Genomic DNA, 23,707 nt, shown 5'->3' on the forward strand with positions numbered 1-23,707 from the left:
GATCCTAAAATCCAACAGACCAGCTGCTGAGTTCATTCCTTGGCGTCTGGGCAGATGTCTTATGTGCTTCTGACACGCACAGGTCGTGGCTTTCCTGTAGCTGTGTTGGCTGAGTTACCTCCCTGGTGTTTTTCCCCTTGTGGATTTCCCGGTCCTATAACCTATTTACACCTGCCCCAAACCCGGCCTCATCAGGAGGCATGTCTGTCCCAACATGGCCACCTTCCTGGAATTCAGCCCAAATCAATACTTTGGGGGACTTCCTGCAGTGTTTCAAGGAAGCTTTGCCCACAGAAACTAAGGAGGACTCTCCAGCCCCCGGACCCTGTCATGAACACCAGCAAGTAAACAAACACACCCCTCCCGTCCATCCTCCCACCCGCTAAGCCCACTGCTCCCGCTCCACCAGCCAGACTTCTACCCCGGAAGACAGCCAAGAACGACCCCCTGGTCTGAGAGCGGTGGTCAAGTCTCTAAGAAGATGGAGCTGGCTTCCAAATCTAAAGCTACTTTTATTTGTGGTTGGTTCAACATAAGGTGCCATTATCAATCAGCAGAATTATAAAACTGTACAGGAGGTACAAAAATAGGCCGTTGAACTTAGATACCCTCACATCATCAAGCTTTAAAAATACACATAAAAATTGTACAATCTGGCAGTTTATAAAATATAAAGCTAAAAAGAGGATTTTAGGTTCCACAGAGGATTGTATCACACAATTAACACAGACCCATCAAACAATTAACTGTCCACAGAGAAGACACAATGGCACAGAATTAAAAAAAAAAAATCACTTAAAAATTAACATGTTTACCCCAACCAAATTATTGATCCTTTAATGACAAAACTACTATAAGGCGTCCATCCTGTGGAAGGATACAGTATAACTTTTCCTTTTCCAGTTTTAAAATGGTCAGGGGTGTTGTCCAAAGCAAATCTGATGTGCTTTAAGCAAGTGCAATTGTCACTGGATACACTTCAGAGTAAAAATTAAATAAATATAAATAGGTTAAATAAATAGGTCATTGCAAAAAGAACACTACATAAGGTTTGCATCTGAGAATGCTGCAGAGTTGACCGGTAATGCTTTCTAGGTAAGCGGGGACTCCCCCGTCACAGCTTCTGGGACACTGAAAAGGAATACTGTACCCGCCAGACACTCAAGAGCACGGGGTGAGGCGAGCGGGGTGGGGACTTTGGCTGGAAGTGTTGGTTAAGGCTGCTCTAGGGGGGGAGGCTCATCGCAGATGCTGTCTTTGTGGTTTTCCAATGAATACAGAGAGGATTTAAGTGCCGATAAAAAAAAAATCAGAACCTGTTATTCGTGGAAATCACTGTTTCATAAAGAAAACCAAGTACAGGAAGAGTAGACACTTTGGTTTAAAGGATAATGGGTCCAACACTGGAAGGCGGAATTCTGGCTCATCTGTACAGGACACCTGGCAACTTTCTTCCAGGCAAGGCCAACGCGCCAGGCCACAGTCAACTGAAACAACTACTCCAGGATGGTGAAGGGTGGCCAAGGAAAAGAAACACTGGAAAATACGAGGAAAAGGGATTTCAGAAGCTAAATGAGCAGAGAGAAAGCTAAAGAGAATTTAAAGAGGCTCCTTACGGGTGTGCTGTGCTCTGTCTTCCAGCACAGAAAGCTGTGAAAACGGAACCAGCCCACCTTCCTGGAGGACTTCAAGGCTGAGGATCCGATGAACAGAGATGCACAATGAGAAGAGTCCCGGGAAATCCAAGCCTGGCCACAGTCCAACTTCAGAGAAGAAAGTGGCCAAGAGGACAGAGCCCTGCAACCCAAAGGCCCCCCACACCTTCGAGGTCAGATCAACCACCAGTTCATCTCTTTCACTGCGGTAATAAAATGAATCGCGTTCACACAAAACCTCCCCCAAAGCATCAGGGCGAGCTCTGATAAGGACCTTTCTTCTCCAGTTGGTGGGAAGGAAGCACTTTGCTGGACCCACTAACCTGTGGCTCTTCCACTGAAATACATGTAATGGGTCGGAATAATGTCTCCCTGGGAAGAGCCTATGATGACTCTTGCACTGAGTGAGGGGGAGATGGGAGGGGACCTTTGCATCTGGGATTTTATACATCAGCCACCAGGTGGTTTAGTGACTTATCATGTAACACCAATGATTCCCAAGAGTGCAGACGCTCTGGTGCCCAGTGACAGGTGGAGCTCTCTAAAAACTGAAGTTAAAAGGACTCAATAAGCAACATGAGAATTCTGGCAGGTGTGCCAAAGACAGATTCAATACAAGGGTCAACACAAGATTTAAATAGATTATGGTGTCCTTGGGATCCCTAACAGATGCAAATAAATTCTGTCTTAAAGATGAAGATGGTGTACTTGTAAAAAGTCAAACAGCCTTCCAAGAATCGTACTAAAGATCAAGCAGCTCAGCAGTGACAGGACAAGCGACAGGCCGCAGAACCCTCTTTTCAAGAAAGAAAGACACCTTCCCGCTGCGCCGAGCACAACAGGAAACCAGAATTCTGGAGACCAGGATGGGACAAACCAGATGGTGCCCACAAGAGACCTTTTCAAGCCACCTGGAGGACTGACGGGTGACTGGGTTCCCAAAGGTGACGGAGAGAAGATGGACAGAAGGCAATGTGACCCCGGATCTGATGGGTGAAAACCCCAAAAGCACGCCCTTCCCCACACCCGCATCTTCTTTGCAGCACTGATATTTACTCACTGCGGTCTCTCCATCACTGGCTCGTATGAAAGCCGAGGTTTTGCCTATTTTGTTCACCTGTGTCCCTAGCATGCGATATCCTGCCCAGCTCATATAGTAAGTGCTCAAATGAAATACACTGAATAAATGAGTTTGAGAAAGTTGGGTGGTTAAAAACTAGTATTGCAAGCAGAAAAGGAATTTAAAAAAAAGCTGTCCTGGAGGCAAGCTGGGCCAAAACAGAGAGATGACATAAACCCTGGGCTGCTGAGAATGACCTGGCTGCTCCCCAGAGAGAACATTCAGCAGCGACCAAGAGGCAAGGCAGCCGCCTCGCCAACGCCCCGCCCCCCCCTACTGCCCCCAACACAGGAAGCTGACGGTCCTTTAAATCGCTCGTGGCACCTTCTCCACTTCTCTCACCGTCAGGGCCGGCGGCAAAGCGACCTGCAAAGCCGCCACAGAACAGCGCGGGAGGGGGCTGGCTCAGGAGCATCAGAGCGGGGAGAAGAAAACCGTCCGGCTGTGCTCCTTGAAAACAGACAGCGTGGTACAAGACACCACGATGCTGACCAAGGATGCCGGGGTTCCCAGGTCTCAGTAAGGTAACTGATGAGGTTTAAAGATGTAGGATAATATTAAAGGAAAAAAGAAAAAAAAGTGACATCAGGCATTAGGAAAGGAACTGAATTCTCTGGAGGCAGAATGAGCGCTTTTGATGAGTGGCCCTCATTCAAATCCACCACCAGAAAACGTCTTGCAGGGAGAAGAAACAGCGATTTCTCTGTCAGCTAGTAAAACTAGACAGTAACGTTCTTCCTCCTGAGAGGAGTCTCTGGGTTCACTCGGACCGAACTGCAACGATCCATTCCCCTGGTTGGAGGAAGTACATGCAAAACGCTTCCTTACGTGGTACCCTGACTGCACTTAACCTCTAAGGCTCTCGGTAGAGAAAAGACAGAGGAATTTTTGACTAAAACTAAAGTTAAAAATTGTATTAATTTTAGGGGGAAAAAACCCCATGGTATTGACATAATTTAGAGAATATTACTTTCATACGTGTATATAGTGTTGCTGTAACGTTTTACTCTTCAGCATTAGAGAATGTTCTACATATGAACACTCTTTCTGGAGGGGATGGGACTTTGGGTACCTTACAAAATAGAAGATGTATTCTATATCTTGCATTACTTCCTCACAAGCTTCAAGTTAAGTTTAGCTCACGCTAATGTAGCATTCTACAGTATGATCAAAATATAAAGTTATTAAAATCTGCCAAGAGAAACATAAAAGCCTGCCCACGAAGTGTGTGGTGACCCTGGCCTTGGCCCTCTAACCCCTGGCCCGTCCTGCCGGCCCCAGGGACAGAGCAGCCTCATCGCCTACCTGCTGGCCAGGGCTCTCCCCGGGTGGCCGTGAGTGTCCCATGTGGCCTGCTCCCCTCTGGTCCCAAAGGCCTGTCCCTGCCTGGGTCGGAGCTGCTTTCCTTCATGGCCGGGGGACTTATCACCTCTTGCCCCCAAATGCTCCTAAACATCCCCAAGCACCCCAGGGCACGACTCCACCAAGGGCCACCATTCAGGCCACCGGTGCCCTGGGCCACAGCTGTCTCAGAACGCAGCATCCTCTTTGTTTCTGAGAGACCCGCAGACACAGACTCACCTTCCAGAGTTCCAGGCTGGCCTCTCCCCACACCGCGTCCCCACCCTCAAGGCTCTCGCCACTCCCGAGGAAACACTGGTTACAGTGACCTGGGAACCTGTGGGCGCGTTTGTGATCAGTGAGGCATCTCCGATCCCTGGGGACGACGCCCTCTGAAGGTCCTCCTCCTCCTGGGCACCCTCTCCTCCGGAGCCCTGCTTCTAGCAGAGGCTGCACTTAGTGCACCTCGGCCCCGCTGGTCCAAGAGAGATGCTCCGGGTCCCAGCACGTAGGCACCACTGAGGGTTCCCTCAGCTCTCTTCCTTAAAGGCCCCCAGACTGGCATCTCACAGGAAGTTTTCAAAGAAACGGAAGTCTGAAGCGAGTTCATCCAGGAGAAGGCAGAGGGTGCTCCCCTCTGCCTCTGGGAACGGCCCTCCTTCGCAGCCGTCCCCCGATGGTCAAGCTTTCACGGCCAATGTCTTCCCAGCTCCCTCGTGGGTCGGGAGGGGGGACGGGGTCACGCCTCCCACTTCCCGGGGTCAGCATCCTCCCCTGCTGGCTGCAGAGCAGGCAGCTCGAGGCACTTGGCTTTGGAGCCTGGTCTCCCTGCTCGGCAGGAGACGCCAGGCTGTGGCTTGTAGAGACCAGGCCCTTGGTCCCAGCGGGGCCGCCGGCACGGAGGCCGCCTGGCTCAGAGGGCGTCTGGAGTCACTGGGGGCCGGGGCTCGGGGGGCTCGTGGTAGTAGGGCTGGAAGGGCCTCTCGCGGCGGCACAGCTCCATGGCACGGTAGGTGTGGGCGAGGAGGTGCGGGAAGCGCGAGGTGAAGTAGCGCACGAAGCCGTCGGGGAGGGGGCCCAGCGTCTCCCGCACCTCCTCGGGCAGCTCCCGGTAGTGGTGCTTCTGTAGACGGGAGGGGGCGACACAGACCCACGGTCAGCAGAGAGGAGGCCGCGGGACCCGCGCAAAACCCTCTCTCAAGAAAGACCGACCGTTAGGCTGGGTAAAGGAACCACCCACCCGCTCCTGGCGAGGCCTCGCGAGGCCGGCGCGGGGAGGGCGGGGCCAGGCCGGCGCAGAGGGCGGGGCCGGCGCAGAGGGCGGGGCCAGCCCCGGGCGGGAAGGGCCCCCGTCAGAAGTTTATCTGTGCACATCCAGGCACCGAACAAGTCAGCGAAGGATGTAGCACCCGGGAGCCCGCTTCTAGCAGAGGTTGCACTGTGACCTGTATCCCCGCCTCAACATCCCTGAAGAGAAAGTTCATTCAGGGGAAGAAGCAGCCTCTAGTGTTTCCTGTGCAGCCAAGGCCTCCCAGCCTCTGTGAGGTCCTCATCCAGAGGGGCTGGAGGACCCCCAGAGAAGGGATATGAGCAGGAGGCCTGCGCTGCGGCCCCGCCCGGACCGCCGTGTGCTCATAGCCCTCACCTTATTTCTCATGGCCCGGAGGAGATCTCGGACAGAGCCGCCTTTATAGGTTCTGAATTTACGCAGATCTAGGAAAAAAACAAGGCAGGCAATGTAACAGACAAACAGATTTCCAAAGAAAACAATTCCTGGGGCTCCTGGGGATCAAGCAATCAGACCAAATCATGACCTAACTCCATTCTTGTCGCTGACAGGCGCACTTCCCCAGATTGAACCCTAGGGCGGCAGTGTTAGTCTCAATTCCACCTCCCTTTCTCACCTGCGATCAGAAATGACCACGGAGAGCATGACACCTGTCACTGACCTGTCACTCTGAGAGACAACTGGGACCCACGTCAGAGCAATGGTGTGACCTGTATCCAAACCACAGGAAGCCTCAATCCCAGAAGCGGTATTTGGAGCCCCAAACGGCCTGGAGTTGCCGTTTCCAAGTCTGCTTCTCAGAAACAGCTGCTGCTTTTGAACCGCTTCCACCAACACTGACCCCGGGGGCTCCGTGAGGTCACCTGTCTGGAGGGGGACAGTGATGTTCTCCCTCCAGTCCATCTTCACCACAGCCCGCCCGCCGCGCTCCAGCTGCTTCACTATCGGGCCGTCTAGGGACTCCTTCTCTATCCGGTCACTCACGTCCTGGGAGGGAGACAGGACAATGGGTAACAGTCAGTGTGCAGAGGCTCTGAGAGCCAGAGGACGGACACTCTGAGTGCCAGGACGGCCACCCCCGCCTGAGCCTCAGCCCAGAGCCGGGCAGCAAGCGTCCTGCCTTCTCCCCTGTCCATCACCTCTTCCCCGGGAGCAGCCCCATCTGCTACTCGCTAAGGAGAGGCCCACACGGACCATCTCCACCTCAGACCTGTGGTGCCTCGCCCGCGTTTCACACACACATGCCACACAGGGCCACGTGTGCAATCCGTATTCATCAATGAACCAAAAAAAAAAGGTCCATTTTGATTCGCATCCTGTGACTTTTGTGTACCCACAGGAACAGGACATGCTCAGAGCCATGACTGATGCAGGGTTGTCACTCCTCATTCAAACAATTAGGAAAGACAGATGAAGCCAAGACTTCTTTCAGAGGAGAAAAGCTGGTGACAACAGTGTGGGCTCTGGAGGCCCCGGCCCTGGATCTAAATCCTGCTCAGGGTCCGAGGTATGCACCTGAGCACAGGCCTCTCTGAGCCCCCGCCAGTAAGACAGGTCCACCAAGCAGCCTCATGGGGCCCAGTCTTTTCTTTCTTTGATGAAGATGAAGTTAGACTGGCTGACCGTCTAACTTGCAGTTGTGGGAAGAAAGCCTGGGGGTGGGGATCGACGGTCAACTCAGGTGCACTGGGGCACACGGTGCTGAGCTGCAAAGTCAGTACAGCTAGTGACGCGGATGGAAGCCGGGGGTGTTCGCAAGACACGTGACTTGGAGATACTGAGAGTTTACATCCTAACCCTGGTGGGGTGAAGGTTCCTTTGTGTGAGCTTCATTCCTGCTCTACATCTTGTCATCATCAAAGTGACCTGGCTAGGGACTTCCCTGGTGGTCCAGTGGCTAAGACTCTGCGCTCCCAATGCAGGAGGCTCGGGTTCGATCCCTGGTCGGGGAACTAGATACCACATGCATGCTGCAACTAAGAGTTCACATGCTGCAACTAAAGAACCCACATGCTGAGACTAGGGAACCTGCGTGCCACAACTAAGACCTGGCACAGCCAAATAAATAAATAAAAAGGACATTAATCAAAAAATGTTAATAATGTTTAAAAAAAAAAAACACACAACAAAGTGACCTGGCTAGTTTGAAGGTCCCTGGAAGACACCTGACCTCAGACGTAATGTTATTGTACACTTAGAGTACAGTATAGTGTAAACATGAACTCTTATATGCACCGGGAAACCAAAAAGTTCATGTGACTTTATTGTGACATTTGCTTTATCAGGGTGGTCTGGAGCCAAACCCGGTCTGCCCGTATGAAGAAAATATATTAAAATGTCAACTGTGGTTATCTCTCGGTTATGGAATTATGGGGTCATTTGTTTTATTCTTTGTCCTTTGCTATAGTTTCTGGAAAAAAAACTGGAAAGGTTACATGAAGATTTTTGATAAAGAAAACAAATGTCTCCACCTGGAAGAACTGGAGCTGCTTTTCTAGGCTCCAGAAGAACGGGTGTTTCAGCACCTGCTTCGCTGACGGGCGCTTCTGAGGATCCATTGCAATCATCTTCTCTATTAACTCCCGGGCAATAACGTCTTCTACAGAGGAGGAAAAGAAACATGTGACTCGTTATTACCAGCCTAAAGCCACAAGCAAATACCCAAAACCCTGACAGTCTGCATGCCCCATGACTCAAGGCTCTACGGACAGGAACTCAATCCAACAACATAAGAGCTTGCACGAGACTTCAGCTAAGGAGAGTCCTCACCGCACGGTTAGTGAAAAAGAGCGACTGGTAATACTCGCTATCAGAGGCTCGGGTGACACCATTGTGCCTCCACGCGCTGGACTGTGGGCCACCAGGATGACGTGCTGGCTGAATGCGGACGGACGCAGAGAGAGTCAAGATGAAGTTTAAAAACGAGCATGCTGGGGCTTCCCTGGTGGCGCAGTGGTTGGGAGTCCGCCTGCTGATGCAGGGGACACGGGTTCATGCCCCAGTCTGGGAAGATCCCACATGCCGCGGAGCGGCTGGGCCCGTGGGCCGTGGCCGCTGGGCCTGCGTGTCCGGAGCCTGTGCTCCGCAACGGGAGAGGCCACAACAGTGAAAGGCCCGCATACCGCAAACAAAACAAAAGAAAACGAGTGTGCTGCAAAATACTATGCACTATTTAACCCCATTTTAATAAAAATATGCATACACGTCTAGATAGATGATCAGAATAATATATGCAAAGGTATTAGTAGCAGTCATTCATCACTGTATAATGGGATTCTGGGCCTTTATGCTAATCTGTTTTGTCTCCGGGGAATAAGGAAAATTAATCCACGAGCAAAACAGTAAGATAGTTTAAATTTTTTCAAAAGGCAACAGTGGGGTGTCACAGGCCAATTATAATGCGGGAAACCCTGAAGTCAGGCAGAAAGACTTGTCACCTGCGTGCCTGGAGAGCGAGGACCCACCCCGTCTATCCTCAGCCCAGGACGCACGCGCTGACCACTGGCCCACACACGAGAGCCCAGTGTTTGCAGCATGGCCTTTCCGTCTCCCCAAACGTCAGGGCAGGAAGGGACCTCAGATTATTTAACCCTCATGAGTCACAAGCTGGAAAACAGAGGTCCTCCATGGGGGCCTTACCCAGGTCACACAGGTCATCGTGTGACCTGAAGGAACCTGGGAGCCGCTTGGCTTTAGAAGGTGGCGCTTCGAGGACAAGCTACCCAGCCCTCCACCAGCTCTGGACCCAGTCGTCAGTTCACTGAGGCCCACAGGGCGAGCAGCTGGAAAGAAGGGCCTCTGGGGAGTCAGAGCCAGTCCCACCCCTGCCCACACGGGCCGCTCCCGAGGCTCCCCAGCCCTGCTGCCTGCTCACCGTGCTTCTCAGGGTGCAGGCAGTCCAGGCTGCAGGCGCCCAGGAGGATGTTGGCCTGCCGTTGCAGGGACTTGCCAAAAGGGTGGCTGCCCTCAGATATCACGTAGTAAAAGACGCAGCCCGCAGAGAAGATATCCACCGTGTAGGTCTGAAAAGAAACTCGGGGCATCAGAGGGCTTCAGGGGAGAATTCTCATTCTAACACAGCAGCAGAGGAAGGGGCTGTTGCTGCTGATTCTTCCACCTAGAAGGTGACTTGGGAGAACCAGCTGACAGTTCTGATGGCCTCAGAGCAGTGCTGGGCGCCCCGCAGGTGCCACACGAGTGCTGGAGGTCCCAGTGGAGAACTGGGCTCTGGTGCCAATGCCTGGTATGCCTGCTGGCTCTGTCACTGGCTCTCGGAAGCCCCTTGGTCACTCTGCGCCTCAGCATCCATGACCATGAAATGAGGATGACCCCATGGGGCTGTTGTGAAGATTAGATGCACACATTAAGCGTGAAAACGGCAGCTCAAACCAGTGTTCGGCCCACAGGACGCTCTCTCCTTGTTGCTAGTTATTCTTCACCCACCCAGCACGCAACTCCTCGTGGGCAGGAATTTCTGTGCATTTGCTTCCCTGTTGTACCCCCAGGGACTTCCAAGGTGCCCACATATGACAGGTCTTAACACTGGGTTAATAAACGAAATAAAAACAGTTTTTGGTGGGAATACCCTGGTGGTCCAGTGGTTAGGACTCCGCACTTTCACTGCCGAGGGCGCGGGTTTGATCCCTGGTCAGGGAACTAAGATCTTGCAAGCCACGTGGCGTGGCCAAAAAAAAACAAAAGAGTTTTTGGTTCAAAAACAGTCCCAGAAAAAGATTAGTTAACAAGTTTTCCGTGAGCTCACTTTGATGTTATCTAATAACACGTCTCACTTATCCCATGAAACCATTCCATGCCTACAGATGAAATGTGCGTGTATGATGCCTAGCTTGTCTACATGGGGTGTTACGCTGGGATGGCTCCCGAGCATGGCGTGGGTCCCTCACGTCAGGCCCCACCACTCGGATTCTCCACCAGACAACGTGAGGCTCTAGCGAGAGAAAGCCAGGAGCCCGTCACCTTCCTCACTGGAGAAAACACACCCTTCACAAGAGCCCTGTGAGGTGAGCAGAGCAAATGTCACCATCCCCAGATGAAGACAGAAAGGCTCAATGACAAGCCCAGGGTCACTGCTGGATAGCGACAAACCAGGACAAGATGCAGGTCTTATTCCCGAGCCCAGTCATCTTTGTTCTACTTCACCAGAACGTTCCTTAGGTGGGTGACAGATTCAGGACAGGAGGGACAAGTCCACCACCACTGAAGCGCTCACCTGGTGGCCACTTCTCACCTACTGACTGTGTCGTTAATGCTCCCCGTTTTCCGTTTTCTGCAGCCCATGCTGCCTGATTCCCAGCATCCTCACCACTCATGCTGCCCCCTGGGGGCTTGCGTCCCGCATGCTGGGCCCCTCTGCCCCCAACTCTATGGGCTCATCTCTAGGCTCAGTTATGTTCTTTCCCAAACTCATTTCTGCCACTTGTTCTTGTAGTTTAAATACTCCATAAGCTGATAAAATACACGGGCCGCCAAGTATGAGGTAAGCTGAATTTTTGGAAAGACTCAGTGCGAGGGAGTTGCTACAAAAACTGCTGTGGAATTAGATGTGGGAGACTCAACTGTAAGCGACGGGATATAAATAGCTGAAAGCTAGGATTCTGCTTTCAAATCGCTTAGGAGGTGTCTGAAATGTCTGAGTCTCGATCTAGAAGTCACAGAAGGCATGTGAGTGTGCTTCATGCAAGAGAGAAAATGAACAACTCCATTCATTTGGACCCAAGTCAAAAAAAAGATCTTGTCTTACATCAAAGACTTCCTTAAAGAGTCACATTACTTACTTTAAGTTAAAATTAAATGTTTAAGGTGTGTATGTATTTCCTTATGATTCTTCATTGTAACTGACCTTTCTGATTAACTGACCAGCTGCGGTCCCCAGTGAGTAGGATAAGAGGCTCCACTGAACCTAATCTATTTTAGGATGGCTGATCCCACCCAGGTCTGATCGGGGAGCGCCAGATAATCCTCCAATGTCTTGCTGGGCTAGAAAGCAAGGTGCTCAAACACGACTGGGCTCTCAGCAAAAGGATGCAGAAGCCAGCGTGAAGGGGCTCCTGTTGGCCAAACCGGAACAATTTGAGTACCAAAAGGAAGAGGAACAAAACCAAAAACAAACAAAAATAAATAAGGACTATAATGGATTATACTGCTATTTTTTAAAAATCCATGAGTCCACAGAGAGAGAGAGAGAAAAGGAATATAAATAAAGTTCTTTTTTACAGAAAAATGTCAGCTAATAAATGTAGAATTTCTACTGAATGCAGTGATTCAGGCAAGGATTGCCAATGGATGCTGAACCATCAGGTGAGTGACTGTTGGTAATGGGACATTCACACTCTGCCAGAGTATCGCCCCACACAGTCCTAACAAAGGGGAGATGCCAGTGTCACCACCTGCACCAGCTGCTTCAACTCGGCATCACCATTAGGGATGCAGTAATGGTACAACCCGACTGGGACTGTTCTTACCAAAAACACTTAACTTGAATCTAGTCAAGCCCTTAGACCTATGTCTAGTTCACAGGAATACAAGGAACAGGCAAGTTAAATACCACCAAGAGGAAATGAGTGAGCGAATCCTGAGTGAGGCATTCTACAGAGAAGTGCCCCGACTCTGCAAAGAGCCACCGTCGTGGGACAAGCAAGCTGGGAGAACTGTGTTGATGAAAGGAGACAGAATCAAGTGCCATGTAACAAACACACCTAACTGGGTCCTGGTTAACAGAAACCAGCTCTATAAGAGACACTTGGTGAACAACTGGGGAAACTTGAATACAGATTGAACACTAGGTATCAGTGGAAACAGTATTAATGGCTGAGGTGTGAGCACGGGTAGGTGGTCAGGAGGTAGAATGCACCTGTCCTTGGGAGGCGTGTGCTGAAGTGTTTAAGGTAAAGGGCTGGGAGGCCTGCCACTCATATTTGAATGGCTGCAGGAACAGACAGAAAGTGAAAAATACGGACGAATGTTGAATCTAGGTAGAGGTACAGAGGTATTCACTGGTCTCAATTTTCTGTATGTCTAAAAATTCTCAAAATAGAAAGCTGGAAAAACAAAATTAAAACTGGAATGAAAACTGGAAGTTTGCTCACCTTACGCAAGTCCTGATTTTCCAGTTGCGCAAAATAGGGGGGGAAAGGATTGGAAGAGTAGGGGGGAAAAAACAGACAACTGCCTACATACACCCCTTCCATTCCTCTGGACAGGAGACAGTGTTAGAGTGCCGGCGGAGTGCTGCTGGGGGAGAAGCTCTCCGCTACTGGAAAGTCCCTCTCCAGCAGTGAGCGCTCCAGCCCACCCCCCTGGGCCTGGAGGCTCTGAATCCCCCGGGAATACGAGGCTGCTTCCTCCGCAGTTTTCACAGAGCCACGCCTACACTCACGGGGTTCTCCTTGCAGTCTTCGCTCAGCATCTCCGGGGCGATCCAGCCTTCTGTGCCGGGCACCCCTGAGCGGCGGCTGAAGCTGTGTCTGCCCACTGCCAGCTTCTTACAGAGGCCGAAGTCGGAGATCATGGCCTTGATCCTGCCGTGTGCACTGGGCATGGAGAGGAGGATGTTGTGTGGCTTCAGGTCTCTGTGAACTAACACAAAACTGCAGGTTAGTCCCGTGCTTGGACTCCTCCCGCGACGGGGATGCGCCCTACTCAGATTCTGAACAGACCCGCTGCTACCTGTAAAGGTTCTGGCTCTCAAATGTATTAAGTCTCCTCTCTTTCTTCAACAACAGGGACCCCGTGAGGCAGCAAAGAGCTTCGACAGAGGCAAGGCCCACCTGAGCAAGTTGTCCCCCCGCCTGATAAGGGGAGGCTTCTCACCGATGTTAAGGGAGTGCAGGTGGGCCAGGCCCGAGGTGGTCTGCTGCAGCAAGGTGATGGGCTCCAGGCCGAGGTGGGCAAAGCCCTTCTGCTCCACGTACTGCAAGAGACACGAAGGCTGGGTCACGGCACAGGGCCCTCAGGACTTCGCTCCTCAGCCTACCTTCTCTCTCTCTTTTTTTAAGTGATTCAAGTTTATTTAGAAAAATCCGGCCGAAGGTTTTTGCTTTAATTAACATTTGGTATTGGGTCGGCTGCTTTTCTTTGATCATATTTTAACAAAGAAATGGGAAGTTTTACTGACAATATTCTCCGTTCAAATCCGTATTTTCCAGCAGACTTTCTTTTCCCCCCTGAAAGACGGACTTAAACAAGCAAACAAAGCTCCAGCTTACTAGTTTATAATGAGATGATGAGAGGGTAAGAAACCCAAGTTTATTGCCTCATACAGGTAAGCCTGCAGTGAAGCCAAATGATACTGAAATATCACAGTTGCACAGCCTGGAAACTGAGCAAAAGGGGTTCAATGGATGACCTTAATGACTCAAGTCATCAACTAGCATCCTCCTAGCCCACTCCAGCCCTGACCGGCGATGGGAGGAAGGACCGAGCAGGTTTCCTGGAGGCCAAGAGGGAGAGAGGTACCAACTGCAACCACAGACTGCCCCAGGCAGCCGAGGGGACCACACAACTAAATCTGGGGAGAAGGAAGTGCGCTACATTTCCACTGTTGGTGGTTAAAATGGGTACATACCCTTGTCAGCATGCATCAAACCGTACATTGAAAATGAATACGTTGTATTGTAACCTCAATAAAGTTACTAAAAAGAAATTTAAAAAATAAGTAAACTGGCAGTCCCTAAAACTGCGCCCGAGCTGCCGGGAGAAGGGAGCCGTCGGTGGCGCTGGCAGATCCGTTGGTGACCTGGGGCCACCCACCTCCTGCAGGGTGGCCGCGCACAGCTCGATGGCGATGTACTGGAACTGCCGGTCCCTCTCGGTGCAGAAGTAACGGATCACGTTTGGGTGCTCATCCGACTCTCGCAGCAGCTGGACCTCACGGTCTGCGAAACTAAAACACTCGGGGAGGATCCTCTTGACGGCCACGTCGCGGTTGTCAAACATGCCACTGCAGGACGAGGAGCGGGGTTGGCTGTGGAAGCGCCAGGAGAACCCTGGGCCTGCGGGACTCCTTCCACCTGACGCAGCGGCTGCCTCGAAGGCCTCACAGCCCGGGGGGCCCTGACCAACCGCCCAGCGGCCCCGCGCCCATCACTTCCCTCTGTGGGGAACTCTTCCATCTGGTCACTGCGATGACCCCCCTGTGCCCCTGGAGCCGTCGGGAGCTTGCACGTGAGGTGGTGAAGGCTCAGGGCTCTCCAGGCCACTCACCGGTACACAATGGTGCCCTCGGCTCCGTGGCCCAGGACGTCCTTTGGACAGAATGAGATTTTCCCAACCATCACCATGCTGGTTTCCTCATCTGGGACACAACAGAGAAAAGGACACACACAACCTAAACAACCTTGAGGCTAGAGTGGCTACAAGCTTCCTGAGCTCAGACTGAGGGATGAGGATTCAGAGGTTTTAGGCCCCTGGGGCCCTGGAGAACAGGAGCTGCTGGGCCCCCTCCCCAGTCATGCCCAGGGCCGCCTCCTCGCCTGTCCCCGCCCTCTGTTCCAGCTTTTACTTTCATTACTGTGAGGACAGAAGCCTGAAGACAGGGCTTCTCTACAGATCCACCCAAAGGTCTGCACTGGAAACATGCGGGTAGTGCCGGGGGACGCGTGAAATGGAGAGACCGGTAGCAGAGTGTCCAGCCTGAGACTCAGGACTCTGAGGTCTCCTGCACTGGTTCTACATCAATCCCCTCAGACTATCGGCCCTGACCGCCGGCCTGAGCCCACCTCCCGGATGAAAGCAGATCAACAGCTGCACCTTTACACGTGGCCACTGGCCGGCCTCAGGGATGCTCTCGAACCAGAGGGCCAGCGCACCTCTGGTCAGCAGCGACTCTCAGCCCTTTGTGCAGCAAGATGGAGGGAGGGCCGTGGTGGCTCCCTCTGCGGGGGAGAGGCCTCGGATGGGGCAGAAACCCAGCCCCCGGAGGGGGGGGGAGTGGGGGGAGAACCTCGGTGAACCCTTGGGAACAGCACTTCATAATCCCGTGGAGACCCCCAGGAAGGGCATGGGGCTTTACGGTCCTCAGGTCGTGCTCCAGCGAAAGAGAAGGCGGCACCAAAATGGCAACTCGCTTTACCCTCGTCATCCTGGTCCGGGAAGGGGCTGGTGGCAGCCTTGGAGGCGGAGCCGCTGGAGTGGAGCGAGTGGTTGGAGACTCTGGGGGACGTGCTGGGGGTGCTGGTGGCCGAGCTCTCCGAGTACTGGCCGCACGAGTCCAGGAGCTCGGCGTCCTGAGCCGCGACGTCTCCGGGTGGGTGGAAAGGCAGCTGCTGCTGTTGCAGGAGCTGGATCTTCTCCAGTTCCTTCTGAAACTGCGGGTGCTGGAGCTGCCGCTGCTGACGTCTGCTCTGGGAAGAGAAACCCACACCACGGCTAGTGCAGCCCGGCGCCCAGCGCGAACGCGGGCGGGACGGGGCAGGGTCCTGTGGCGGAGGAAGAGGGGACACTTGAGGTGACCCCACGGGGCCGGACGAGACCAGTGAGAAGGCCGCGGGGGGCACAACGCGGTCAGCGATCGGAGCTCTTCCTGCCGGTTAGACTTCCCAGTACAGCCCATCCCCCAGCTGGAGGGGCCCTGCAGGGGCAGCAGGGGAGGGATTCCACTGGAGGGGGAGGGCGGGGCCAGATGGAAGGGGTTCCAGTCAACTCTACAATTCTGGGACTTTTATGAAAGTCTGGGGGACTTCCCTGGCGGTCCAGTGGTTAGGACTCCACGCTGTCACTGCTGAGGGTGTGGGTTCAACCCCTGGTCGGGGAGCTAAGACCCTGCATGCCCCACGGTGCGGCCAAAAAAAAGAAAAATCCACAAAAGTCTGGGAATTGTTGCAAGAGTGAAACCAAACAGGAAGAATGGGTACCAGGTGGCTGAGAGTGTGGTGGACACAGGGAAGACCCAGGCTTGCTGTCTACCATGGCCGTGCACGTGACAGAGGTTGGTGCACAGATCACCAGCAGTGCAGAGGCGGGGACGCCACTGGGGCTCGGGGCCACCTGGCCATCTGCCCATAGCTGCACAGCCAGGATGTGGCAGAGTAGGACTGAAACACAGGGAGCCTGGCCGAGGTCCCACTCCCATTTCATCATGCTGCCTTCCCCACACCCCCCACTCTTCTCATTTAGTCTGTACAATTCATTCCATCATAGTTTGAAGTGGCAGCGACCTGTGATTATTAATTACTACCCCTGCATGGGAAGTTGACTGCAGGGATGGGTGTGTAGCCAACACCCCCCTGGGAGTTTTCTAGAGATCTCGCTCTCTTTCTTTCAACTTGGGTTGCAATCCTGGAAATTCCATCTACTAGCTGAGTTACCTTGGGAAAGTTACTTAACTTCCCAGAGTCAAGTTTCTTTATTTGTGGGCAGGGGATAGATAAGAATAAGAACTGGGTGAGGCTAAAAAAAAAAACAATGCAGGTGGACACATTGTGACAAATGGGAAGTGCCACAATGGGCCTGTCATCCTCATTCCTCCACAGGGATGTGAGCTTATGGAGCGCTTGTGTTCTAAGATGGTAAGGTTTCAATGCTCCAAGCATCTTGATGAAAGAATATTTCTCCAGGGAATTCCCTGGCGGTGCAGTGGTTAGGACTCTGTGCTCTCACTGCCGAGGGCCCAGGTTCAATCCCTGGTCGGGGAACTAAGATACTGTTAGCTTTAGCTGTGTGGTGAGGCCAAAAAAAAAAAAAAAAAAGAAAGAAAGAATATTCCTCCAGAATATTTTATCCAACCCACAACCTACTCAACTATGTAATTTTAGCCACTTATTTCCAACTAGAAAGTCGAAGGAATAACCATGCCGCCTTTCTCACTCTATCTGATATCTCTAAGAGGCAGGTTTCTTTTTTTTTTTTTTAAGATTTTTAAAATTTTTAATGTGGACCATTTTTAAAGTCTTTATTGAATTTGTAACTATATTGCTTTTGTTTTATGTTTCGGAGTTTTGGCTGTGAGGCATGTGGGATCTTAGCTCCCTGACCATGGATCAAACCCTCAACCCCTATACTGGAAGGCGAAGTCTTAACCACTGGACTGCCAGGGAAGTCCCTAAACAGACAGCTTTTAAGGGAGGAAAGTTTAATAACAGATTTTCATGTATTATGTGTAGTCTTAAAAAAAGAAAATACAGTTTTTAAAATGATTTGCAAGCAAGGTTTCCAAATCAGTTTTTACAGTCAAACTATAAGATGTAGGTACAAAACTGTCCTTTCCTGAGAAGTGAGTGTCTCTCTAATTACAATGTTTTTGAAGATAAGCCAATATTGACTTTTAAGTGGGAAAAGAAATGTATTTGCTTCTTTGCCGCCTTTGTCTGGACCTCACTAACATCGGGTGATGGGCAAAGGTTCAGAAACACGTGGGAGGGGAAAGGGAAGGAGTGGAGCTTTACCAGGGGGTAGGTGATGATGAAGGCCACCCAGCCAATGAGCAGGAAGGTGCTCAGGATGATGGTGGCCATGTCCTTGAGCATGGAGTCCACGGGGGCCTCGGGCTTGGCGGGGGCATGAGCGAACTTCTCTTCCACATCTGGAGAAACTGTGGTAGGTGCGTTTTCTGAAGTCTGGTCAACCAGGTCGATAACCTTGCATGGGAGAGAGTGGCGACATCACTGCAAAATTTCTAGTCAGATATAAATGAGCCAAACAACAAAGAGAGGCAATGACTATTTACGAGGAATGACTATGCTGTGAAACATGTTGGATTTTTTTTAAAGCCCACCCAAAGACCACAAAACCAGATAATTGTTGCCTTTCTCAAAGCAACTGCCTTGAGAGGCTAGGCACTCTTGCAGTGAGAGTATCATTACTCAAAAACGGTTTTTAGAGAAACACTTTTGAAAGTGCCTTCAGACACTATATTCTTTTGAAAATCCTTATTAAAGGCAAAAACATCCTTTCATGGTAGATTTGATGTTTGGGAGAACTCTGAAATCATAGGTAACAAGTCTGGCGGAAGGTTGGTAGTCAATGTGGTAACAGCATTTCACATTAAAAAGGAAAACCGCACGCACACGCACACACAGCTATAAAGTAATAAAGCCGCTTTCTTATGTTGCTTGTAAGCTTTCAGTGCAACTCCAAACCCAAAATCACGTACTCAAACAGTCCACTATTTTTCAAAGTTTTTAAAAAGCATCAGAACCCTCTGTTAGAGCCCAAAATTAACTCAGATAAAGAGGAGCTTCTGCCGAAGCGCCTCAGAATCTCTAGGACTTCAAGAAAAATGCATTGATCTGTTCTCAAACACCTACTGTTCCAGGTGTGCCATTATCACTTGCCTGGTGAAATGGACACACGGCCTCCTTGGCATCCCACACGCTCACAGTTCTCACCCCCCAGACTAACGCAGCACCCTGCCTCCCCGTCCTACAGACCCTCCCACAGGGCGCGGGGGCCTGTGGCTGGTGGCAGCTGAGGAATGTTTGCTGAGCATGTGACCAGAGACAACACTCATTTAGTTATATTTGCTCACGTGTGTTTGTTTTAAAAAGTTAGTCTTATTACCAGATAAATGCACCTCAGAGTATTTTCATGGACTTTTAAACGACTCTTTGTTCAAAATTAAATGATTAAACAGGAAAACCTCAACTACAGCCATCTCTGGGTGGGTGATCGGTTACGGGTATTGTTTAGTTTTCTTCTTTAAATTTATGTTTTCTAAGTGTTCAATAATAAATACGCTTGGCTTTAATCAGATCAGAATCAGATCAAGATTTTAGGGCGCCAATGCTATCTCCAACCTGGCTCTCTCCGGAGATGAGGGACAACTCAGCGCACCCTGGAATCTTAAACATCCATGTGATTTTCTTCTCCTTTCTCTCTGGATAAAATCTAAATCTCTAACGTGAATCTGACGCCATCACAGCCCTCACATCAGCCAGCCGCTCCCCTCCTCCTCTGACCCTGCCCACGGCCCCTTCTCAGGCCGGACGCCACGGCAGGGCTGCAGGAGCCGCCAAGCCCGAATGGTCAGACCTCCAGCCTCCCCACCTGTTCCGTGCCCCAGAAGGCTGCCCACCTGGGCAAAGCGATGGGCTCCCTGCCCCCAGTTTCCGGCAAGGACGTCAGCAGATGAGACAGAGGTGGAGTTCTGTGGGGCTGCCGAGCGTCTCATCTGAAGCTCCAGGCTCCTGGTCTGGGGCCCGATCCACTCCCTCCCCACGCGCTTCAGGCCCAAGTACGCTCAGAGAACCCCAGAACTGCCCACAGTGTGAACGAAAACTCCCCTCGAATCATGCTAGCCTGGCTGGCCGTCTGCCTCCAGCTGAGACCCTGACAGCAGGCTGTCTCCCGGGGCTCAGGAGGGCGGCCTGGGCCAGGGCCTCCCCACTACTCCACACCCATTCTGTGGGTGCCCTGGGTCCCCGCCAGACCGAGCGGCCAAAGCAGGCCACTTTCAACAGGCCATGCCTGGCTTCAGAAAACCTCAGTCCCCCCACCTGCTCTCTTTGTCAGCTCTTCGCTTGCTGCCCGGCTTGGAATACGGTTCCTCTGTAGCCGTGTGATCCCATCCCCTGCCCCCCGTTCCCCACTGGGCATCCTTGGATGCAGTCAGGCTGTCTCCTCAGCCCCAGAGCTGGACATGCAGGGTTAGGCCCCCTCCAGGCCTTTACCTCTGCATGCTCCCCTCCAGCGCCCCCTGCCTCTCCCACAGCCTCCCGGAAGCCCCCTTCCTCCCTGTCAGTCCTCAGCACTTTGTTTGCTGTGGATTCCCATGTACCACTCTCCCCTCCTGAGTGGACTGCAGGCTCTAAAGGCAGGACAGGGCTTCCCTGGTGGTGCAGTGGTTAAGAATCCGCCTGCCAATGCAGGGGACACAGGTTCAAGCCCTGGTCCGGGAAGATCCCACATACCACGGAGCAATGAAGCCCGTGTGCCACAATTACTGAGCCTGCGCTCTAGAGCCCGCAAGCCACAACTACTGAAGCCTGTGTGCCTAGAGCCCGTGCTCCAGAACAAGAGAAGCCACCGCAATGAGAAGCCCGCACGCAGCAACTAGAGAAAGCTTGTGCGCAGCAACAAAGACCCAACTCAGCCAAAAATAAATAAATAAATAAATTTATAAAGGCAGGACAAATGCCTTATCCTCCAGCACCTGACATGAGGGGTCACCAATTGACTGTCCACTTCCCCACTCACCTCCTCAAAGCTCTTTTTCTCTGAGTCAGCAGGAATCACATTTTCCCGGTGTTTGGGCAGATTGTTGGGGAATCGCTCCAGCATCTTGGTAGATGCAGACAGCGGGGTCTCGTGGTGTCCTGTGAGAGGAAGCGCAACCTCTAATGAGAACAGTTTCTCCACACGGTGGTCGCACTTGACCCACTAAGCTTAAGCCACCGTCGCTACCCAGTGAAGGGCCCACGATGCACATGCTCACATTTGTAAAGTGAGGGAAAGCGGGAGGTAGTGACAAGAGAAATTCCATCAAGACAGAACTTTTATTCCTCAGTGGCATTAGTGCAGTATTCTGAATCTCACAAGGAGCAAAGAAGTGTCCTTGTCACGAGAGGGATGGGGATGTCCAGGACACGTTCAGAGCAAGGCTCATGTGGATAATCCTTAATCAAGGGCGTACACTGTGAGGCACTATGAAGCTTCATTAAAAGCTCAAGGAGGGGGCTTCCCTGGTGGCACAGTGGTTGAGAGTCCGCCTGCCAATGCAGGGGACACAGGTTCGTGCCCCAGTCCGGGAAGATCCCACGTGCTGCAGGGAAACTAAGCCTGTGTGCCACAACTACTGAGCCCACATGCCACAACTACTGAAGCCCATGTGCCTAGAGCCCATGCTCCACAAGAGAAGCCACCACAGTGAGAAACCGGTGCACCGCAACGAAGAGTAGCCCGCACTCGCTGCAACTAGAGGAAGCCCGCATGCAGCAACAAAGACCCAACGCAGCCAAAAATAAATAAATAAATAAATTTATCAAAAAAGATATCGTCCAAAAAAAAAAAAAAAAGCTCAAGGAGTTCTCCCTTCAACGCTGACCCCTGTCACATCACTCCACTAAGGGTACCAAGTCCCCATCTTGGTGTTTAAATCGCACAGGTGGAGTTCTATTCCCACTACCTAAACACGAGCTTCCCTCCTGGGAAGTGGTGAGTTATTCAGAAGACAGCACATTTACTGGATGGATTGGGGATCCCGGGTCCCTGTTTGTTCCTTCACTGTTCCCCACACAACTATTTCAAGGCTGCCTAGCAGCCATTCATTACACGTTTATTGAGCATGTACTGTGTGCGAGGGACAGAGCTGAATAAAATAAAAGCCACGACATTTGATATGGCTGGACGATCTCTTTAGTTCTGAAGTTAAACAACTCCACACACCGCCCGGAAGAGCCAGTCACTCTCTCAAGCTGGGCTCTCAGCACCCTGACTGCTTTCTTCTCTGTTCTCTCACAGCAATCAGATCTCACCCCAGTTCCAGTCTCACCCTATGATCTGTCCTCTGTTCTCCCAAACCTATCAAAGATCGTATGGTATGTACTTCCAAGACAAAAACAAACAAGCACTAGTCCGAGCTACGTACATTTCTCATCTGGAGAAAGCCCCTTGAACTCTCTCTCTTTGGGTCAGTTCTCTATCTGTACCGTAACACTGTTCGCTAAGGGAAGCCTAAGTTTGTTCTGAGCCACCACCAAGTTCCCCTTGTCTTCCAAGGAACGCTGAGACGGCGGCATATCCTGAACTGGTGGCCCCGCTTCAGACCTCTGATTTGCACTTGCCGGTGGGGCCCAGGGATCCGACCAGGAGTCTCACCAGGTACCTCTGAGGCTCACTAACAAGAGACCGTCTCGCTAAGAGCAATGAGGTGTCCCCTCCACATACCACCTTGCACTGCAGCGCCCACTGCTCTAAGAGCTCCAAGTCCCACCCCTCGGCAGGGCACCTCCCAACACACTGCGCCAGAAGGGGTTAGCCCGAACCCCCTCTTCGTCCTGTAGTCTTTGTAAGCAGGCCTCCCCCGTAGTGGGGCCTTTAGCAATATCTTGGAGCGCACCCTGAACCGCTGTGCTACAAATGTAATCATGAGCTCCTGAAACACTTCTGTACAAACAGAACCTGGTCTTAGTGATGGATCTATCACCATCCAATTATGTCCAGGCTCCAGAGCTGAAAGCACAGGCCCTGCCCCGAACCTCCTGGATCAGGAGCTCCAGGGGTCATGCGTGTCTATCTGACGTAGGTCCCAGGTGAAGCTGAGAGCACCCCAGGTTAGGGCCACTGCTCTGGGGTAACCCACAGACCACACCACTCAAGCCTGGAGAACTCATCTTATTTTCAAGATTAAGGTGAATGTGAGGATATCCTTAATGTCGTCCACAATCACCAAATCAGAGGACATATTTGAACATAAATGAGCATATCCTTTTACCCGTGGCCCTCAGTCTACACAAAATTATCACTCAGTCCCACTACCTTATTTAGAAATGACCAGCTTTGAAGTTTCTCAAAAGGGCTCTCCGAACTGTGGGGTGCATCCCTAATTACTTCTTTATACCTTGTTGGGTTTCTCAGTTTTCTTACTTGCAAAACCTTTCCATTTTAAAAGGATATCATTTCGGGACTTCCCTGGAGAACCAGTGGTTAACACTCTGCACTTCCACTGCAGGGGGCACACGTTCAATTCCTGGCTGGGGAACGAAAGATCCTGCATGCCGCAAGGTGCAGCCAAAATAAATAAATAAATAAATAAAACAAAAGAATATCATTTTGCAACTGAGCCATGAAGACTTTTTCTGGGTTTTTTTTTGGTCTCACACATTTCCTTAGTTTCCAAAATTTTTTCACTTCTTAACCACTGGTAGACAATGTATCCCTTAACTGCTTCGTAAAACTAAGTAGTCCTGTGATTTTAATGGCCTCTGCCCATCAGTTCTTTTTTCCCTCCACTTTGGGCCCTATCACCCACACTTTCCGAACTAATTCTGTTCAAAAAAGGGTAGAAGTATTTTGTTACCTCCTCTGCCCATTATTTGGTAAAAATAATAACCAGAAGAAAAACAGCTGTAAGGAGTCAGGATGAACAAAGGACAACAAGGCCTGGACGACTACAAAGCAACCGATCGGGGCGCCAGGACATCCAGTTTCCTTCCTCCCTGTGATGCCCAGTTACACACCCCCATCCAGATGCCACCGCCTGGCTGCCTCCTGGCCCTGCGGTCTCCCAGGCGGCTCCACACCCCTTTCCCGGCGCCCCCAGGCCTGACCTCTCTCTGCCCTGGTCCCAGTCAACACGAGTGCCGAGCAATCACCGAGCACCACCGAGCACCACCGCACCGGGAGAGAACG

General features: G+C 51.6%; 1 protein-coding gene across 4 annotated transcripts in view; it reads right to left on the reverse strand.

Annotated features, from left to right (window-relative positions):
* Positions 1-823: 823 nt before the first annotated feature.
* The window catches only part of ERN1 (endoplasmic reticulum to nucleus signaling 1), an 85,547-nt gene continuing 62,663 nt past the window's right edge, over positions 824-23,707 (reverse strand). For 2 of the 4 annotated variants that reach the window (XM_082604289.1, XM_082604292.1), the window contains 12 exons: positions 20,555-20,673; positions 17,806-17,997; positions 15,495-15,765; positions 14,627-14,717; positions 14,174-14,363; positions 13,235-13,334; positions 12,801-13,000; positions 9,279-9,426; positions 7,876-8,003; positions 6,268-6,391; positions 5,762-5,829; positions 824-5,239 (listed from right to left, as the gene is read on the reverse strand). In XM_082604289.1, coding sequence (XP_082460415.1) covers positions 5,030-5,239; positions 5,762-5,829; positions 6,268-6,391; positions 7,876-8,003; positions 9,279-9,426; positions 12,801-13,000; positions 13,235-13,334; positions 14,174-14,363; positions 14,627-14,717; positions 15,495-15,765; positions 17,806-17,997; positions 20,555-20,673 — 1,841 coding nt within the window. In that variant the 3' untranslated portion in view covers positions 824-5,029. Of the gene's footprint in view, positions 5,240-5,761; positions 5,830-6,065; positions 6,392-7,875; positions 8,004-9,278; positions 9,427-12,800; positions 13,001-13,234; positions 13,335-14,173; positions 14,364-14,626; positions 14,718-15,494; positions 15,766-17,805; positions 17,998-20,554; positions 20,674-23,707 lie in introns of those variants that run through there. The other 2 variants (XM_082604291.1, XM_082604290.1) reach the window with 2 other exon arrangements.

This window comes from Mesoplodon mirus, assembly GCF_964341445.2.
Source record: "Mesoplodon mirus genome assembly, chromosome: 18".
Classification (NCBI taxonomy): domain Eukaryota; kingdom Metazoa; phylum Chordata; class Mammalia; order Artiodactyla; family Ziphiidae; genus Mesoplodon; species Mesoplodon mirus.